General features: G+C 36.7%; 1 protein-coding gene across 1 annotated transcript in view; it reads left to right on the top strand.

Moving 5' to 3' along the window:
* Positions 1-15,065, top strand: part of Cad96Cb (protocadherin Fat 4-like Cad96Ca) — a 31,220-nt gene that overhangs the window by 2,727 nt on the left and 13,428 nt on the right. Inside the window, exons 2-3 of the mRNA XM_033477882.2 lie at positions 5,747-5,860; positions 13,629-13,915. Of these exons, the coding sequence (XP_033333773.2) occupies positions 5,794-5,860; positions 13,629-13,915 (354 nt within the window). The 5' untranslated portion in view covers positions 5,747-5,793. The remainder of the gene's footprint in view (positions 1-5,746; positions 5,861-13,628; positions 13,916-15,065) is intronic.

Raw genomic sequence — 15,065 nt, 5'->3', positions numbered from 1 at the left:
TTGACCGCTGCATTCAATTTGTCCAGTTGTTAACATTCACGGATAATAAAAAATATCATAATAATAATAATAATAATAATAATTTTATAATATAACATTTACGGATATCATAAAAATGTGAGTGAGACACATCTATAACTGAAATCGGCAATTATTTAGTTGCCAACCCAATATATTGTATATGTAATAGTAATTTTGTAATAATATATTACAAAATATATTGCTAATAATCCTGTACGGGGTTTCATAGCTTGATAAATAAACAAAAAAGAGATCTACTTCTTTGGATAGATCGTTCATTCGTTGCAATAATTGTACAATTTAAATGATAACAAATCATTTTAATGAAATTATTTTAATGCTCTAGCACGAATAGTAATTATTTATTGGTCACATTGTGTATGTAATACGAGCTTCTGCCAACTATAAAGGTGTGTTTGTGCAAATCTGTTTAACAAATTCAAGGGGCGAATGACGTCTGCGTCTGTGCGTATGGTTAATTATATGAACAAGTTTCGACATTAGTGAATTTTCGTGGCGTTGGAAAATGTCACGCATTTCTCAACCCCTCCTTCAACCCTTTAACTTAACACACATTTCTTATTATTTCATTTTAAGGCCAGAATCGTGAATCAATGTTCCAAAAATAACAGAATAATAATAATAATAATAATAATAATAATAATAATAATTTTATAATATAACATTCACGGATATCGTAAAAATGAGAGTGAGAGACATCTGTAACTGAAATCGGCGATTACTTAGTTGCCAACCCAATAATTGTGTTATACCATGATAGGTGAAACAAACTTGTCCTTGAAGTAGATTAGCTTGGAAGTAAATGCCTTCAAAATGTAATTTCGATCATCGCGTAAAATTTCTGAGATCTTTTTGCCAATGAGGAACAAGATTTCTACAAGGGATTTCGCAGTCACCAGGAAGACGGCGAAAGAATTCTAGAACAAAATGGTCGATACATCGTTGAATAAATATTATATTAACCCTTAATATTAACACTTTGCACTCGAAGCTATTTGATTTTATTAAATCTTATCTTATTAAATCTATTAAATTCGATGAAATCTTATCTTATTTTATTAAATCCAAAAGAATTTTTCTGACTCATAGTATTCTCATTTTATATGACAAAACGCATTTTATGCATGCGAAATTGAATCTCATGACCTACACAACGATCACGCTTTCAACGATCTTTTCAAATCTAAACTTTGTCAACGCAAAAATGATCTCGGAACGTGATATAACAAATTTAACCGGTGCCCCAGAGTCACCACTCGAGTGCAAAGGGTTAATAAAAGATTCAATTTCCGTGTTTCAATCTTCCTCGAAGAACGCGATTACTTTCCGTCCAAATATGTTCGCTCGGACCTAACCGCGAACCGTGTGCGAAGGATCAAGCGTCGAAAAACCGAGTAACGAAGGAAACAAAGTGATTCATATGATCCGAGCCCTCGTCGAATCGGCGCGGCGCGGCGCGGCTCGTCGCGAATGCTGGCCAGGGGGAAGAACTTTACGCCGGTTGCCCATAGCAGTACGTTTCAGTTTACGGTCCCATGAATTCGAGGAGTACCGTGGCCCACATAGCCATCGTATCCGGCTCGCGTATCCCGTATAAATCATTTGGCCCTACTAGGAATCCCTGTTCCTCGGCTTATTTCCGCTTACTCTCGCGGGGCAGTTGCTTTTTACCGCTTTGTTCCAGCCGATAGAAAACAAGTAATTGGCGACTTTAACAAGGATACGGTGATTACACCGCCGCTTCTCGCCGCTAATCCTTTATTCGAGGCCTCGTCGTCGACGTGACGTCGCGACGCGACGCCCCGCGTCCGACCGTTTCTGCGTTTATTGCGAGACCGAGCGCGAACCGATCGAAAAGATCAGAGATCCACGATGCAACCGGGCGAACTCGTTCAAGTAAACTAGATTAGAAAGTTCCCGGGTCCTTGTTTTCGAATCGTGGCGCAACATCGTGTAATTAGCCCATCGGATTGTTTTCATCGATCAAATTGCAGGACCGTGGAAAGATAAAGAGGACTCCGAGCTCGCCGGTGATTCCCAGCGATTTTCCTATTTAACCGTGAAAATTAGTGAATTACACATTCTGTTCGATATTTTTTAAGATGATCGTTAATAAATAATCCCTATTTTCTTTCCTCGTAAAGACACGTTTTTTTGTTCCAGTATAATAATTGAGAAACTTTAAGGCTACGATTTCCCCCTTCTAAACTGAAATCTCTTGTATATTTGATAATTAATTATTAAAAGTACTAGTATTTGTACTAGTATTATTATTTGCTTGTAACTTATTTAAAGATATTTTAAGATGATGGTTAATAAATAATCCCCATTTTCTTTCCTCGTAAAGACACGTTTTTTGTTCAAGTATAATAATTAAAGAACTTTAAGGCAACGATTTCCCCCTTCTAAACTGAAATCTCTTGTATATTTGATAATTAATTATTAAAAGTACTAGTATTTGTACTAGTATTACTATTTGCTTGTAACTTATTTAAAGATATTTTAAGATGATGGTTAATAAATAATCCCCATTTTCTTTCCTCGTAAAGACACGTTGTTTTGTTCCAGTATAATAATTAAGAAACTTTAAGGCTACGATTTCCCTCTTCTAAACTGAAATCTCTTGTATATTTGATAATTAATTATTAAAAGTACTAGTATTTGTACTAGTATTACTATTTGCTTGTAACTTTAGAAATTAGATATGCCCGATGCCTGCCAATATGGCGGCATTCGTCCTTGGAGGTTCGAATGAATAGGTGTGTACGTAGAAAAAAATCGTATATTATATTTCATAAAGAAAGCATGGCAACAATTTATTGCGCGTTGCAGCAATTAAAGAAGCAGTTGATGTAACGCACGCTCTTTTGAGTTTAGAAAGTAAATAGCAAAGAAACCAGAAGGGCGCATGTTGCACCAACTGCTTATTTTTTGCACCTTGACTGCCGACTCGACGACCTTAAAAATTAAAAACAGAGAACTTAAGATGCATGATACTGTCTAACATTCCTTCAACTTTCACGCATTTTGTAGACGTCAATTAATACACTGAATTGCGTAAGACCGAGTCGTAAATAACTTCCGTTTTCTCGTGAGACATTTATTTTAAACAATTAAAAAAAATTTTTTTTTATTTTATTTTATTTTATTTATTTTGAATCCTTATCTATTTAGTGAAAGCAAAAACTCATTAGTCCCGGTGACTCACAGTGGATAGATAGGAACAATAGTATCGAAAATTATTTATAACTCGATATATTAGCGCAAAAATTCATTTTCAAAGCTGGACGAACAATTTCATATGCATTTAATTCCTGAAACATATTGCTTGGAGTAATCATTGCTTCGGCGAGTATTGACAATGAAAAGGAAAGCGGGAACTATGAAACGCACAACATGAGCCCTTTGTACAGGTACCCATTCAAATAAACTTGTATTTCTTTTTTATCTTTGAACACGTCTTTATTTTTTATTTTTGCTTCGTATCGGCAACACTAATCTTTGACTAGATTCATTTCAATTCGTTTCAACTCATTTTGGAATAAATTGAACTTCGCTTTTTCTAAAATGTCAAAGCGACACGGTAGCATCCACTGTGATATCAATTTTAAGCTTTTGATTTGGGTTCCATTGATGAAATCACTATGATTTCGCGGAAGTATTTAGCACTTGACGTGCACATATTGTAAAAATGATTTGTTCCGGCGGAGTGGGATTTCGAGAAACCGTCGGACAAGGAAAAAGAGAGACGGTTTTCTCAGCGTCCGAGCCCATCTTTGGCTCGAAACGCGCGCTATCGTCGAACTATCCCTCTCGCCACCCCCCACTTCCCGGATTCGGATGTCGTTCCACGTATCTAGGTTTCACGTAATAAAGTAGTTTCTTTCGCATGCTTTCTAACCACGCGTTATGTTCACCGGTCGCGGACACGGACGCTCGTTTTTTGGCCCCGTCACTGGATCGTCCGACATCGATCCAACAAATGTTTACACTCGCTTTTGTTGTTGCACATTGTTTGCTTGTGTCAAGGCGCTTCGGGCAACTGTCGCTTGCCGATTAGTTTCTCGTGTCAGTAGAACAGTAGAGCCGTGATTAGGCTGCAAGGTTTCTCGGTACACACATGTGAAACTTCGTGGAAACAATACAATAGATAAAGCTTACACGGTCGCGTAGGAAGTAAATTAACGATCGCTATTTCTGCGGTAATTAATATGATTAGATTATAAGAGCATACAAATGAAGCTTATAGAGTTTTGGGAGAACATGATATTGTGTAATGAGGCCTTTGAAATCGGTGATGCTTGTTAACCTTTACAGAGTCTGATACTGTATATTCTGTCTGTATATACAGGGTGTCCCAAAAATGTCTCGCAATCCGAAAGTGGCGGGTTCCTCGGGCCATTTGAAGCAACTTTTTCCTTTACAAAAATTTTCTCCGAGGCACCGTTAACGAGTTATTAACGAAAAACAGTGACCAATGAGAGGCGAGCTCGGCTGGCGCGAGGCGATCGAGCCAATGAGCGGAACTGGGCTTCGCGCGCTGGTTGGCTGGGCCGCCTCGCGTCAGCCGTACTCGATTCTTATTGGTCACAGTTTTTCGTTAATAACTCGTTAACGGTGCCTCGGAGAACATTTTTGTAAAGGAAGAAGCTGCTTCAAATGATCCGAGAAACCCGCCATTTCCGGATTGCGAGACATTTTTGAGACACCCTGTAGACTGTCGTAAATCGATGTGAAGACAAAAGAAGTGTCAAACAATGCATATGATGACGATTATTTGGTTCAAACGATGAGCGAGTGAGCTACTAGAGCAAGCCACTATAGCGGTGCGTCGTCCAGAGAGATGACATCCGCGAAAGCCACTATAGTGGCGCGTCGTGCCTAAAAGGTTAAATAAGTTAAAGCAAGTGGCGGTATGTTTGGTGAAATAGGGGGGGGGGCGGAGAAAAGTGGCTACGTAAAGATGACCTTAAAATATTGCGTTAGTTCGGTTATGATCTAAAAATGTTTGATAAAACAATTACAGTAAATTCTCTCCTATTGTTCCTCAATTGTACCATAATCATCGTTGCGTTATTATCGTTGTGCCCCCAGAAAGGGAACATCGATACAACAAAGGGTTAACCCTTGGCACTCGAAGCTGTTTCAATTGTAAATATAAAATTATTTTTCCAACTTACAGTGTTTTTACTTTACACGGTAAAATGCATTTTATGCATATGAAATTGACTCTTTGGAGTCGCGCAACAATTACGCTCTTAACAATGTTTTAAATCTAAACTTTGACAATGTCAACATTATTTTGAAACGTTATGTAACAATTTTAAGTGGTGAGTCGGAGTCACCACACGAGTGCAAAGGGTTAATCTCTCCACAATTTTTCTTTCTTTTTTTATTACGACAAGTTGATATCTATAATTGATTGTTGTTATAGTTGATTGTTGATATCTATTATTATGATATCTATAATTAGGAGGAACTAACGAAGTTGTTAACACGAAGCACGGATGGGGGTTAAATGGGAATGCAATGAAACGGGGCGCGAATCCGTGTGACTAACCCAATTAATTTCACGTTGAATTCGTTTCCTCCCAACATTGCAACAACTTCGACAAAGATCGCTCTCTCTCTCTCTCTCTCTCTCTCTCTCTCTCTCTCTCGGCAACGACCGCTAATCGAATGATTAATGTTTTTTAAATTATAGATGCATCGGTGGATGCTGGGACCGGTGAAGGATGTTCTTGGATCGCCATGAGACACAACGTTCTCAGGATCCTGCCGATACTGTGCTGCACACTGCACTTCTACAGTGGACAATGTGGGTCCTCCTCGTTTTCTCACGCCACCTGTTCACCTCCTGCCCCTGCTTCCACCTTTTCGTCCCGTCTGTTCCGCGGTTCGCCCCTGTTCCCTCGTCTTGCGGGCCTGGGCCCCTCTACCTTAGCCGGTGGCGGCGACCAATTTGCTCGCGACCTTAATCGGTCCCCTTCTTCCGTTTCGTCGCACGGTTGATCGCGTGCGAACGGTTACGCACGGGGCCCTCGCAGGTTGCAACGGAAACTAAGGCCCGAGATGACTACGAAAGTTCCGTTTCCCTTCGATGCCCGTCGCGGCATTCGTGGAGACAACGATCGAACGATTTGGAAAGTTGACGACGGTCTTGCGAAAATCCTGACACGCTAGGCCTCTCGCGAGTGTCCTTTTTCCCCCCCTGGATCGCGTCTTTTTTCTTCTTATTTTCGTTGCTCTCGTACCGCGCCAGGGACGACGGGAATAGGTGATCCACTTCGCGAGCCCGATAATGATTGTAATTAATGTTTCTTGCACTGTAGCGCGCGATTGCGAGAAAAAGATTGAATACGGCTTGACAGGGAAGGTGTTTGCGACGAGGTGTGGGCAGCTGGTAAGAAAAGACAGGTTTCGTAAGAACGTGGACTCGCGATATCCGCGAAACGCGATAGGAGAGAGGCGGTTTTCGTCGGACACATAGACAGCATTGTAATTAAAATGACATTCTAGTTCTAATTGCTGGAATCAGGCGAATTATCTGATTAGGAAGAAACGCGGTAATAATCAGTTTTTCCTGTACAATTATGGCTGTATACTTTTTATCCGGAGAAAATGCATTTCGCTCTTTCCCGTATATATCGCGATGCTAGAATTATTGCGATTAAATCGACGATGTATGTTACTTATTTTTTTAATACTTATATATAGATAGTGAACGATCTAAGATCGTTTCTACGATCGAAGATCGTTTGTTTTTTCACGCGGCTCCTTTTATTCGACGTTAATTCATTTCCGTGAAACTGTTATTATGCGAATTCTAAAAGATCTGGCTTTTTAAGGATGACACTTTTTCCATCGAAATTCCACAACGTGAACAGAACGCTTTCGAAAATTTCTTCTTCAATCCGTGACATAGTGTCCTCCGCGCGCGAGTTTTATTTATGCTGATTGTTGGTCCAGGTTGTCACTCGACGATACAGACACCTTCAAGATGAACAGATCAAACGGTTTGAAACGATCTTCTTGGGTCTTCATCCGAAACAGATTGATTTCCCACCGTGAAGTACACGGTAAATTGTCGATTCGATGGAACACTCTTTTCATCAGCAACGTAATCTGGGTAACATACTTATCCCCCCCTCATTTCTTCAATAATTTCATTCAGTTGAAAATAACGTATGGATATGTGAGCCGTTTATTTTGAAAGTGGCATAAGTCACTTTGTTTTTAAGTCGATATATTTAAGGGTTTGCATTTTAACACGTTTAAAAATATGAGAAAGTTGAAATGAGAAAATGAAAGTTGTAAATGAGAAGATTTACTTGTATTTGTTGTCTCAGGATACTGATATTTTTCTCAGTATAAATAATTTCGTATAAACATTAAAAAATCACCACTTTTCATTACGGTAAAGTGACTTGAGCCACTTTCAAAATAAATAGTTTAGAAAAATGACTGACATATATTAATTTTGTCCGACGTATTTTACTGAAGTGATGTTTCGAAAGGACAGTGATTTACTAAAATTGTTGAATAAATTACATATATAATAATAATTTATACCATGAACATATTTAATATAAAGGTTTGATTTAAGTATTTTTTATGTTAATATTCATAAAATACAAAAATAATTAGTACATTTTGAAACATATAAGTATAAGTAATTTATATAAAAATGCATGAGTTCAATTTAATTTTCGTCATCGATAGGAGTGATTAAGTCCTCGGAAATCGTGTTTTGTTTCAAATTTTTTAAATAACTGTGGTATATTGGGGGTATATAATTAAGCAAGTCCATCGTGTCTTTGTATTTTGCTGAAGAAACAGGACGAGATCCAGCGTATAACGGATCCATTTCTATTTGTGAATAACGCCTAGGTCTTCCTCTTTTTGGTGGCAAATCCAAGGTTAGAAATTCATCTTTTTCATCTAAAGTTAGTTTATAAAACATTTTATAGCCATCTGCTGGCGGGTCTGGAGGTAGCCGCCGCATCACTATAATATAATTTACAAAACTGCACTATTCTCTTTCGCACTTATAAAAATAAGTCCAGTGATCGGAACTTTGTTAAAAATACTGAAAATAATTCAAAACAATACTTCACACACGCTTATCACACGTTTCTATTTCTTTTACACTAAGCCCCGCAATTAATTTCATGAGTACTGCGACTTACGCCACTTTTAAAATAAACGTGTTTGTTATACCGTTAATTAGCAAAACTTCTGTCGAACAAATCTCAATAGTTCTCAACTTATCGATTGCAAATTTTTTTAAAATGAAAAGATACCGTTCAATTGTAATTAGTGTTACCATTAACTCGATTTTGTTGAAAAAGTCACTTATGCCACTTTCAATATAAACGGCTCATATTTCGAAACTGTTTTAGATCGAATCTCGTTTCTGTCACAAATGCATAAAATCCGCAGTTCCCTTTTATAATAATGTTAGGTACTGTATATTTACAAATGGAAGTAATCGTAACAACTTTCAATGTTCATATTTCCTGAAAAATTATTCTGAATACTATACAGTAGTTCCTTGTTTCTTTTCGGGATAGATTATAGTCGATTAAATACATCGGATAGGTTAGCCAGATGAACGAAATGAATAGTTAACGATTAAAATCGTACTGAAACTGAAGTACGGAGAAAAAAAGTGTCTGCTAATTTATTGACTTTTAATAGTTAAATTCTATATTCTGACGTTTACTGAAATTATAGCAGTGGTAGGCTACTTGTAGGAGAAGGGATGAAGTACAACGGAACGGGTGTGGAATTACACTTTAAAAGTTTCAATTGCTTTGCGAAGAGTGAACGGAAGGGAAACTCTGATTAACGCTTGATTCATCGAGTTCCCGGTTTTCAGTGTGCACCGTTGAATAATTAATTAACGAAATCCGCAGACACGGATTTTCCTCCGTGCGTGTGATTTCACGTAATTCCGCGATACTTTCTTTGCCAATCGTAACTATCGACGATATTTTGCCGGGAACGTTGATCCGCTTATTCGCGCGATCGGTATCCCTCATTTCCATAACAGTCACCCGTTATCTCGTTATGCAGGAAACGCGTCGGTCGTTGGGATAACGAATAAGTGAGCATTTTACTTGTAAATTTTACGTCGTTTCTTATTGCATAGACAGGTTAACAGAGCTTGTAGCATAGCGGATAAATAATTCTGACGATGAATTTCGTCGTTCTTGCGATTATAATGTGCTTCTTTCCACGGCTGTGTTCTCTATTTCTAGGACAAATGTACCGTGAAAAATTTGGTTATTTAGGCTGATATTATTTAACTGTTTTATCAGTAATTTAAACATTGAAAAATAAAATTGAAATTAAAATACAGTGGAAATTGTCCGTGATATACAGAGTGACTGGAGTGTTCGAATAATAAATGTTGCTTGGTAACAGTGTCAGATTTGGCTTTCATCGATTTTTATTGCAGATTGTTTAGCGTACGGATTGCTAATTGCACGTGCAGCATGTTTGACCGGATAATTTTATATATTATTTATTGTTTATTATATTTTGTTTATTTTTCATTATTTATTATTATTATTTATTTATGTTATTATTATATTTATTTTTTATATATTAATATTTAACTACAAAATTATTACTTCGTCTCTGTCGAATTAAGAAGTACTTAAATTGCGTTCAATTAGTATTTGTACGCCTGTAACGCATTTCTCGTAAACAACAGTAAAACAATTTCCTCTAAATTTTCAATATTAGAAAAAAGTAGAAAAAATTCTGGACAGTCATAACAAAGAACATAATCATTTCGTGATCCACGATTATTGAATTAAACATGTCCCCTGATTACATTAACCAGCTTCATTCCCCAACATTTATTCCTGGATCACTTGGTAATCGTAAATCGTTCATTAAGAACATTATTTCCTATTAATTGTAATTATTATTACTGTAAATTATTATTACCGTAAATTATTATTATTATTATCGTAAACAGTTATTCGTACCACACTCGTCATTTACAAAATGACGTGGCAAAAGTACTGATTATCGTGGCTCGAAAGTGGCCAGTGTCCGTCCAGACTGTTTTCTGCAGCGCAAATCCTTCGTCATCAAGGCGAATATGAACGTTCCCTCCTAAAAAAGGTCTTCGAAGCGGCAAAAATATTGACTGTTGCGGCTCGAAAATGGCCGGCGAGCGGCCCGTGTGCGTCGGCTCTCGATCGGATTATATTCTCCGCGCTACGATGCTACGCTAAAATCCTTCTTCGTTAAAGCGAACATCATCGTTTTCTTGTGGAAAAGTCTTCGGGATCGGGGAGGGAAAAAAGATTACGAAAGGCAACGCCGCGCCGGAACGTTGCATCGTCGACGGCGCGCCGTGAGCTGGCAGCAGGCGGAACTCCGCTCCAAGGGAGCGCGCACGTCTAACCCTCGTGCACAAGCTCCTGTTAAATGACGTCTACGTGTGCAGCCGCTGGTCGACACACGTGGATCCGCCGTGTTTCTGTGTGAATATCTAACTTTTTATCTGTACGACGGATCGCGAATGTGGATGACCACTCCATCCGCCACTGAAATATAGGTTTCTACCGGGGCACTCGCTGTTGCTCGGTTCTACGGGCACCTGAACTTCGCGCTAGTCCAACATTCCACTCGATCGAATTTCCTTCTGTGACTGTATTTTTTTTTTTTTATCAATTACACTGTCCGACAAAATCAAACGTTTTTTCTGGGTTCCTATGGCCACTATGAAACTCTTGTAGAGCTTCACTCCCTGAACAAGAATCCGAGAACCGAATTGCTCCATCACCCTCAGCTTTTTTAAATAAACGAACTGTTGTAAAATCCCACAATTTTCGACAAAAATGAGGTATTGCATGAAAAGTGCAAACGTTAGAAAGTTCTAATCGGTGTTAAAAGATAGAGGAGAGTTTCCCGAATATAGTGGCATGCAATTTATTAATTGTTTTTGGTCCTAAATAGCAATGAATTGATGTCAAAGTTTAAAAAAGTGTCGACGTGCGCAGTTTCTCCGCAATATTTTTGTATTTTTACGGAAAGTTCTTTGTTCGGCACGAAAACTCTACCCAAGATCGGATTCTGTAGACATTTCTGAAGAAGAAACGGCCCGATAGAAGTGTCGGAACGATGTACATTTTGAGTAGATCGAGAAAATGTTCGTCGGCATGTACACGACGTTTTGCCGCCATGTGCTTCGCTGCTCGCTTCTCTCTGTCCGACAGGGCCGAGGCTATGGGTAATCAACACCGATGGAGGGATCCAATGGGGCACCCACTTAGCGTGTGGGGCGTGCCATTTTTTTTAGTACTTCAATGCGCTGCCTTCTTTTACATATTTCTATGGATAATAATCGCCAAACTGTGAATCATAAATTAAAAATGGAGAAATAATAAAAGAAAAATAATGAACAAAAACTATTCATTTTATTCTGAATTTGTTCGAATTACAAGTATATCATGTATACATTTATCATTTAAATTATAACGATAATACGATCATGAATAAATAATCATTTTCAAAACGTTAAACTTCTTGAAACATATCGTTAAATATATATTTAAATATTTATTTAATTATATGGCGTAGAAGTCAAAATTATACTAGTGTTAGAATATACTTTCGTTACCAACTCCAAATACTCTGGTGTGATTTTTTGTGTGAAATATATCACAATTTGGTGATTATTATCCACAGAAATATGTAAAAAAGAAACAGAACATTGAAGTACTAAAAAGAATTCAAATATTATTTACGAAAAGTGGGTGCCCCATTGGATCCCTCCATTGGTGTTGATTACGCGTAGCTTCGGCCCTGTCGGACAGAGAGAAGCGAGCTCATTTCCGGTTTGCGAGACATTTTTGGGACACCCTGAACACATGGGAAATGAATATACAACAAAATAAGGTACTAGTTTCGACGTGATATATGTAGAAATTAAATAAATCGTTCGACCCATCTGTTATTTATAAAATGAAATTTTGCGTGGACGAAATGATAAGACACCTTAAATATGAAATAACAAAGCATTAAAATGAAATAAAATTACATAGTTAGATGATTGAAGTGGTACAAGGTAAAGAGCAGTCCACACATTACTAAAACATAAACAAACTACGTAATTTTATTTCATTTTAATGCTTTTGTTATCTTGTATTCAAAGTGATTTATCATTTTGTCCGTACAAAATTTCATTCTTTTTTTTTCGTATAAATAACAAATGGGTCGAACGATTTATTTAATTTCTACATAAATGTGAGCCGTTTATTTTGAAAGTGACATAAGTCACTTTGTTTTTAAGTCGATATATTTAAGGGTTTGCGTTTTAACACGTTTAAAAATATGGATGTTAACTTCCGAGAAGATTTACTTGTATTTGTTATCTCAGGATACTGATATTTTTCTCAGTATAAATAGTTTCGTATAAACATTAAAAAAATCACCACTTTTCATTACGGAAAAGTGACTTATGCCACTTTCAAAATAAACGGCTCATATATCGACATAATAACGTCAAAATTAGTACCTTATTTTATTGCTTATTGATTTTCCACGTATATGTACAAATAGATATTCGCACCCACAAATCTTGAGGTGCCTTTATTATTTTTAAGAGGTTAACGATATACATACATACTATACTTTCTACTGACTACAATTTGTGAGATGGTAATTATTCCATACAGGAGTCATCGTTATGCTCAGCTATCTGCTAAACCGGTTTTTCAAACCCCGGAAACCCCAAAACCACATCCATGCACCGTTTCTTAACTTATGTATCGAGGAGACGTGATCACGTGTATCTACAGGAAGTTGAAAAAAAATACGAATCCCTGATAGCATTGTGCTAACCGAATTTTCTCCCCACTTCCGGTACCTGAAAGCTGACTTTTAACAGCAACGTTTCAAGAAAAACGCTCCCAAGTTCTTCGTATTCGTATTTTAAACTCTTTGATTTATTCCTAAAGAGCAACATGATTTTTTTCACGTCTACGTAGATCACCGCCACTTCTTCATCCTTAATAATTTCCCTAACCGAACAAGACAATTTTTTTCCTGTATGTTTTTCATCACTTTCATTTCTAAATTTTCATAACTGAACAATTTCGTTTCATAGATCACGTACGAAATCCTCATCAAGAGTCTGACACGTTGTTTATAAAGCAAAGGATAGGACAATAATAGGATTTTAATTATCATATTATATATTAATAATAATAGCATTTTTTTTTATTATATTATAATAATATTATTATATTAATTATATTATTATTATATATATATTTATGATATAATATTATTATTATTTTATATATATATTGTTATTATATTAATATGAAATTATTATATTATAATTATATTGTGAATCTTAAAAATCATTTCCTACGTGACAATATGAAACGAAATTATTAGATTATATCGCTGGGGGATGATTTGTTAGTTCCACGATTGAAATTGAAATCACCATTACCATTGAATAATTCATTAACAAGTTAGAAATTGTGGACTGTAAAAAGAAATTGTAAAATTAATGTCAGGGCCTGGAGATTTACCGTATCTGGTTTCTATAGTGATCCGTGACGCGCGATGTTTCCTGGAGAATGGTGCCACCGCCGCGCACCTCTTCGTCAACGAAGATCTACCGGTCGGTGACACCGTGGGTGTCCTCGGTGTGCTGGGAGATCCGTCGCCTCAAGGTGATATCGAGCTCAGGCTCCAGGAGATAGACAGCCCTGTCGCGTTCGCGGCATATTCGAAGAACCTGTCTTTGGTCAGACCTCTTGACAAAGAGGGCGTCGACGGACCTGCCAGCGTCTACGTGAACGTCATTTGCGAGAGGAAACATACTTTGGATCCGGTAAGCATCAATTTATTGGGTCGGAAACTAAGTAATTGCCGATTTGTTCAATGAAATAAAAAATTTCTTTTTCCTTGGAACGAAGTTTAATCTGTAATGTATTTTCCATTTTGTTCGATGACCTTTTGCCGTCTCTCTGACAACTTGAAAATTCCACGCTCGTAGAAAGTCTGATCCTTTTCGGCCAAAAACTGAATTAAGTGACATTTTACAGCGTCATCGTCATTAAAAGTTTTACCACGAAGGGAGTTGTCCAGGGATCGAAATAAGTGGTAATCCGATGGCGCGAGATCAGGGCTATATGGTGGGTGTAACATCGATTCCCAACCAATATCCATCAATTTTTGCCGAGAGGACAAATACGTGTGCGGCCTAGCATTGTCCTGCTGGAAAATGACACCTTTACGATTGACCAATTCTGGTCGCTTTTCCTTGACCGCTGCATTCAATTTGTCCAGTTGCTGACATTCACGGATAATAAAAAATAACATAATAATAATAATAATAATTTTATAATATAACATTTACGGATATCATAAAAATGGGAGTGAGAGACATCTATAACTGAAATCGGCCATTACTTAGTTGCCAACCCAATACCATCGCGCAATAAACAAATTACAGTCTATCTTCCTATTATACTGTTCGTTCGTTCTCCATTATGCCCAAAGTCTGTTTGTTAACCCATTTAATCGTAAACATTGAAATAACGCGATTTTTATTTATCAATTGTTTAATACCTGCGCACAACAGAGAGTACAATAGATTTTTGGGTGGGTGCCTTTTGTATAACAAAATGTAGAAACGTAAACAAATTAATTTGTAGTGGCGCGTAAATATAATAGTATATGTATAATATAAATCGTATAATATGTATATATCGTAAATATATTTTATATATATAAATAATAATAGTAAATAATATATAAATAATATAAAATAATATATTTATTTATTTATATATATATATATATATATATATATATATATAAACTATTATATTTACGATATATATTATCTATACATATACTATTCTTTTCTATGTATACGATTTATATTATAAATATGCTGTAAATCGTAAACACATTAATTTGTAATGGCGCGTAAATATAATAATATATGTATAATATAAATCGTATAATATGTATAT

Source organism: Megalopta genalis, unplaced genomic scaffold (assembly GCF_051020955.1).
Source record: "Megalopta genalis isolate 19385.01 unplaced genomic scaffold, iyMegGena1_principal scaffold0020, whole genome shotgun sequence".
Lineage (NCBI taxonomy): Eukaryota > Metazoa > Arthropoda > Insecta > Hymenoptera > Halictidae > Megalopta > Megalopta genalis.
This window is presented reverse-complemented; position numbering and strand designations above follow the sequence as displayed.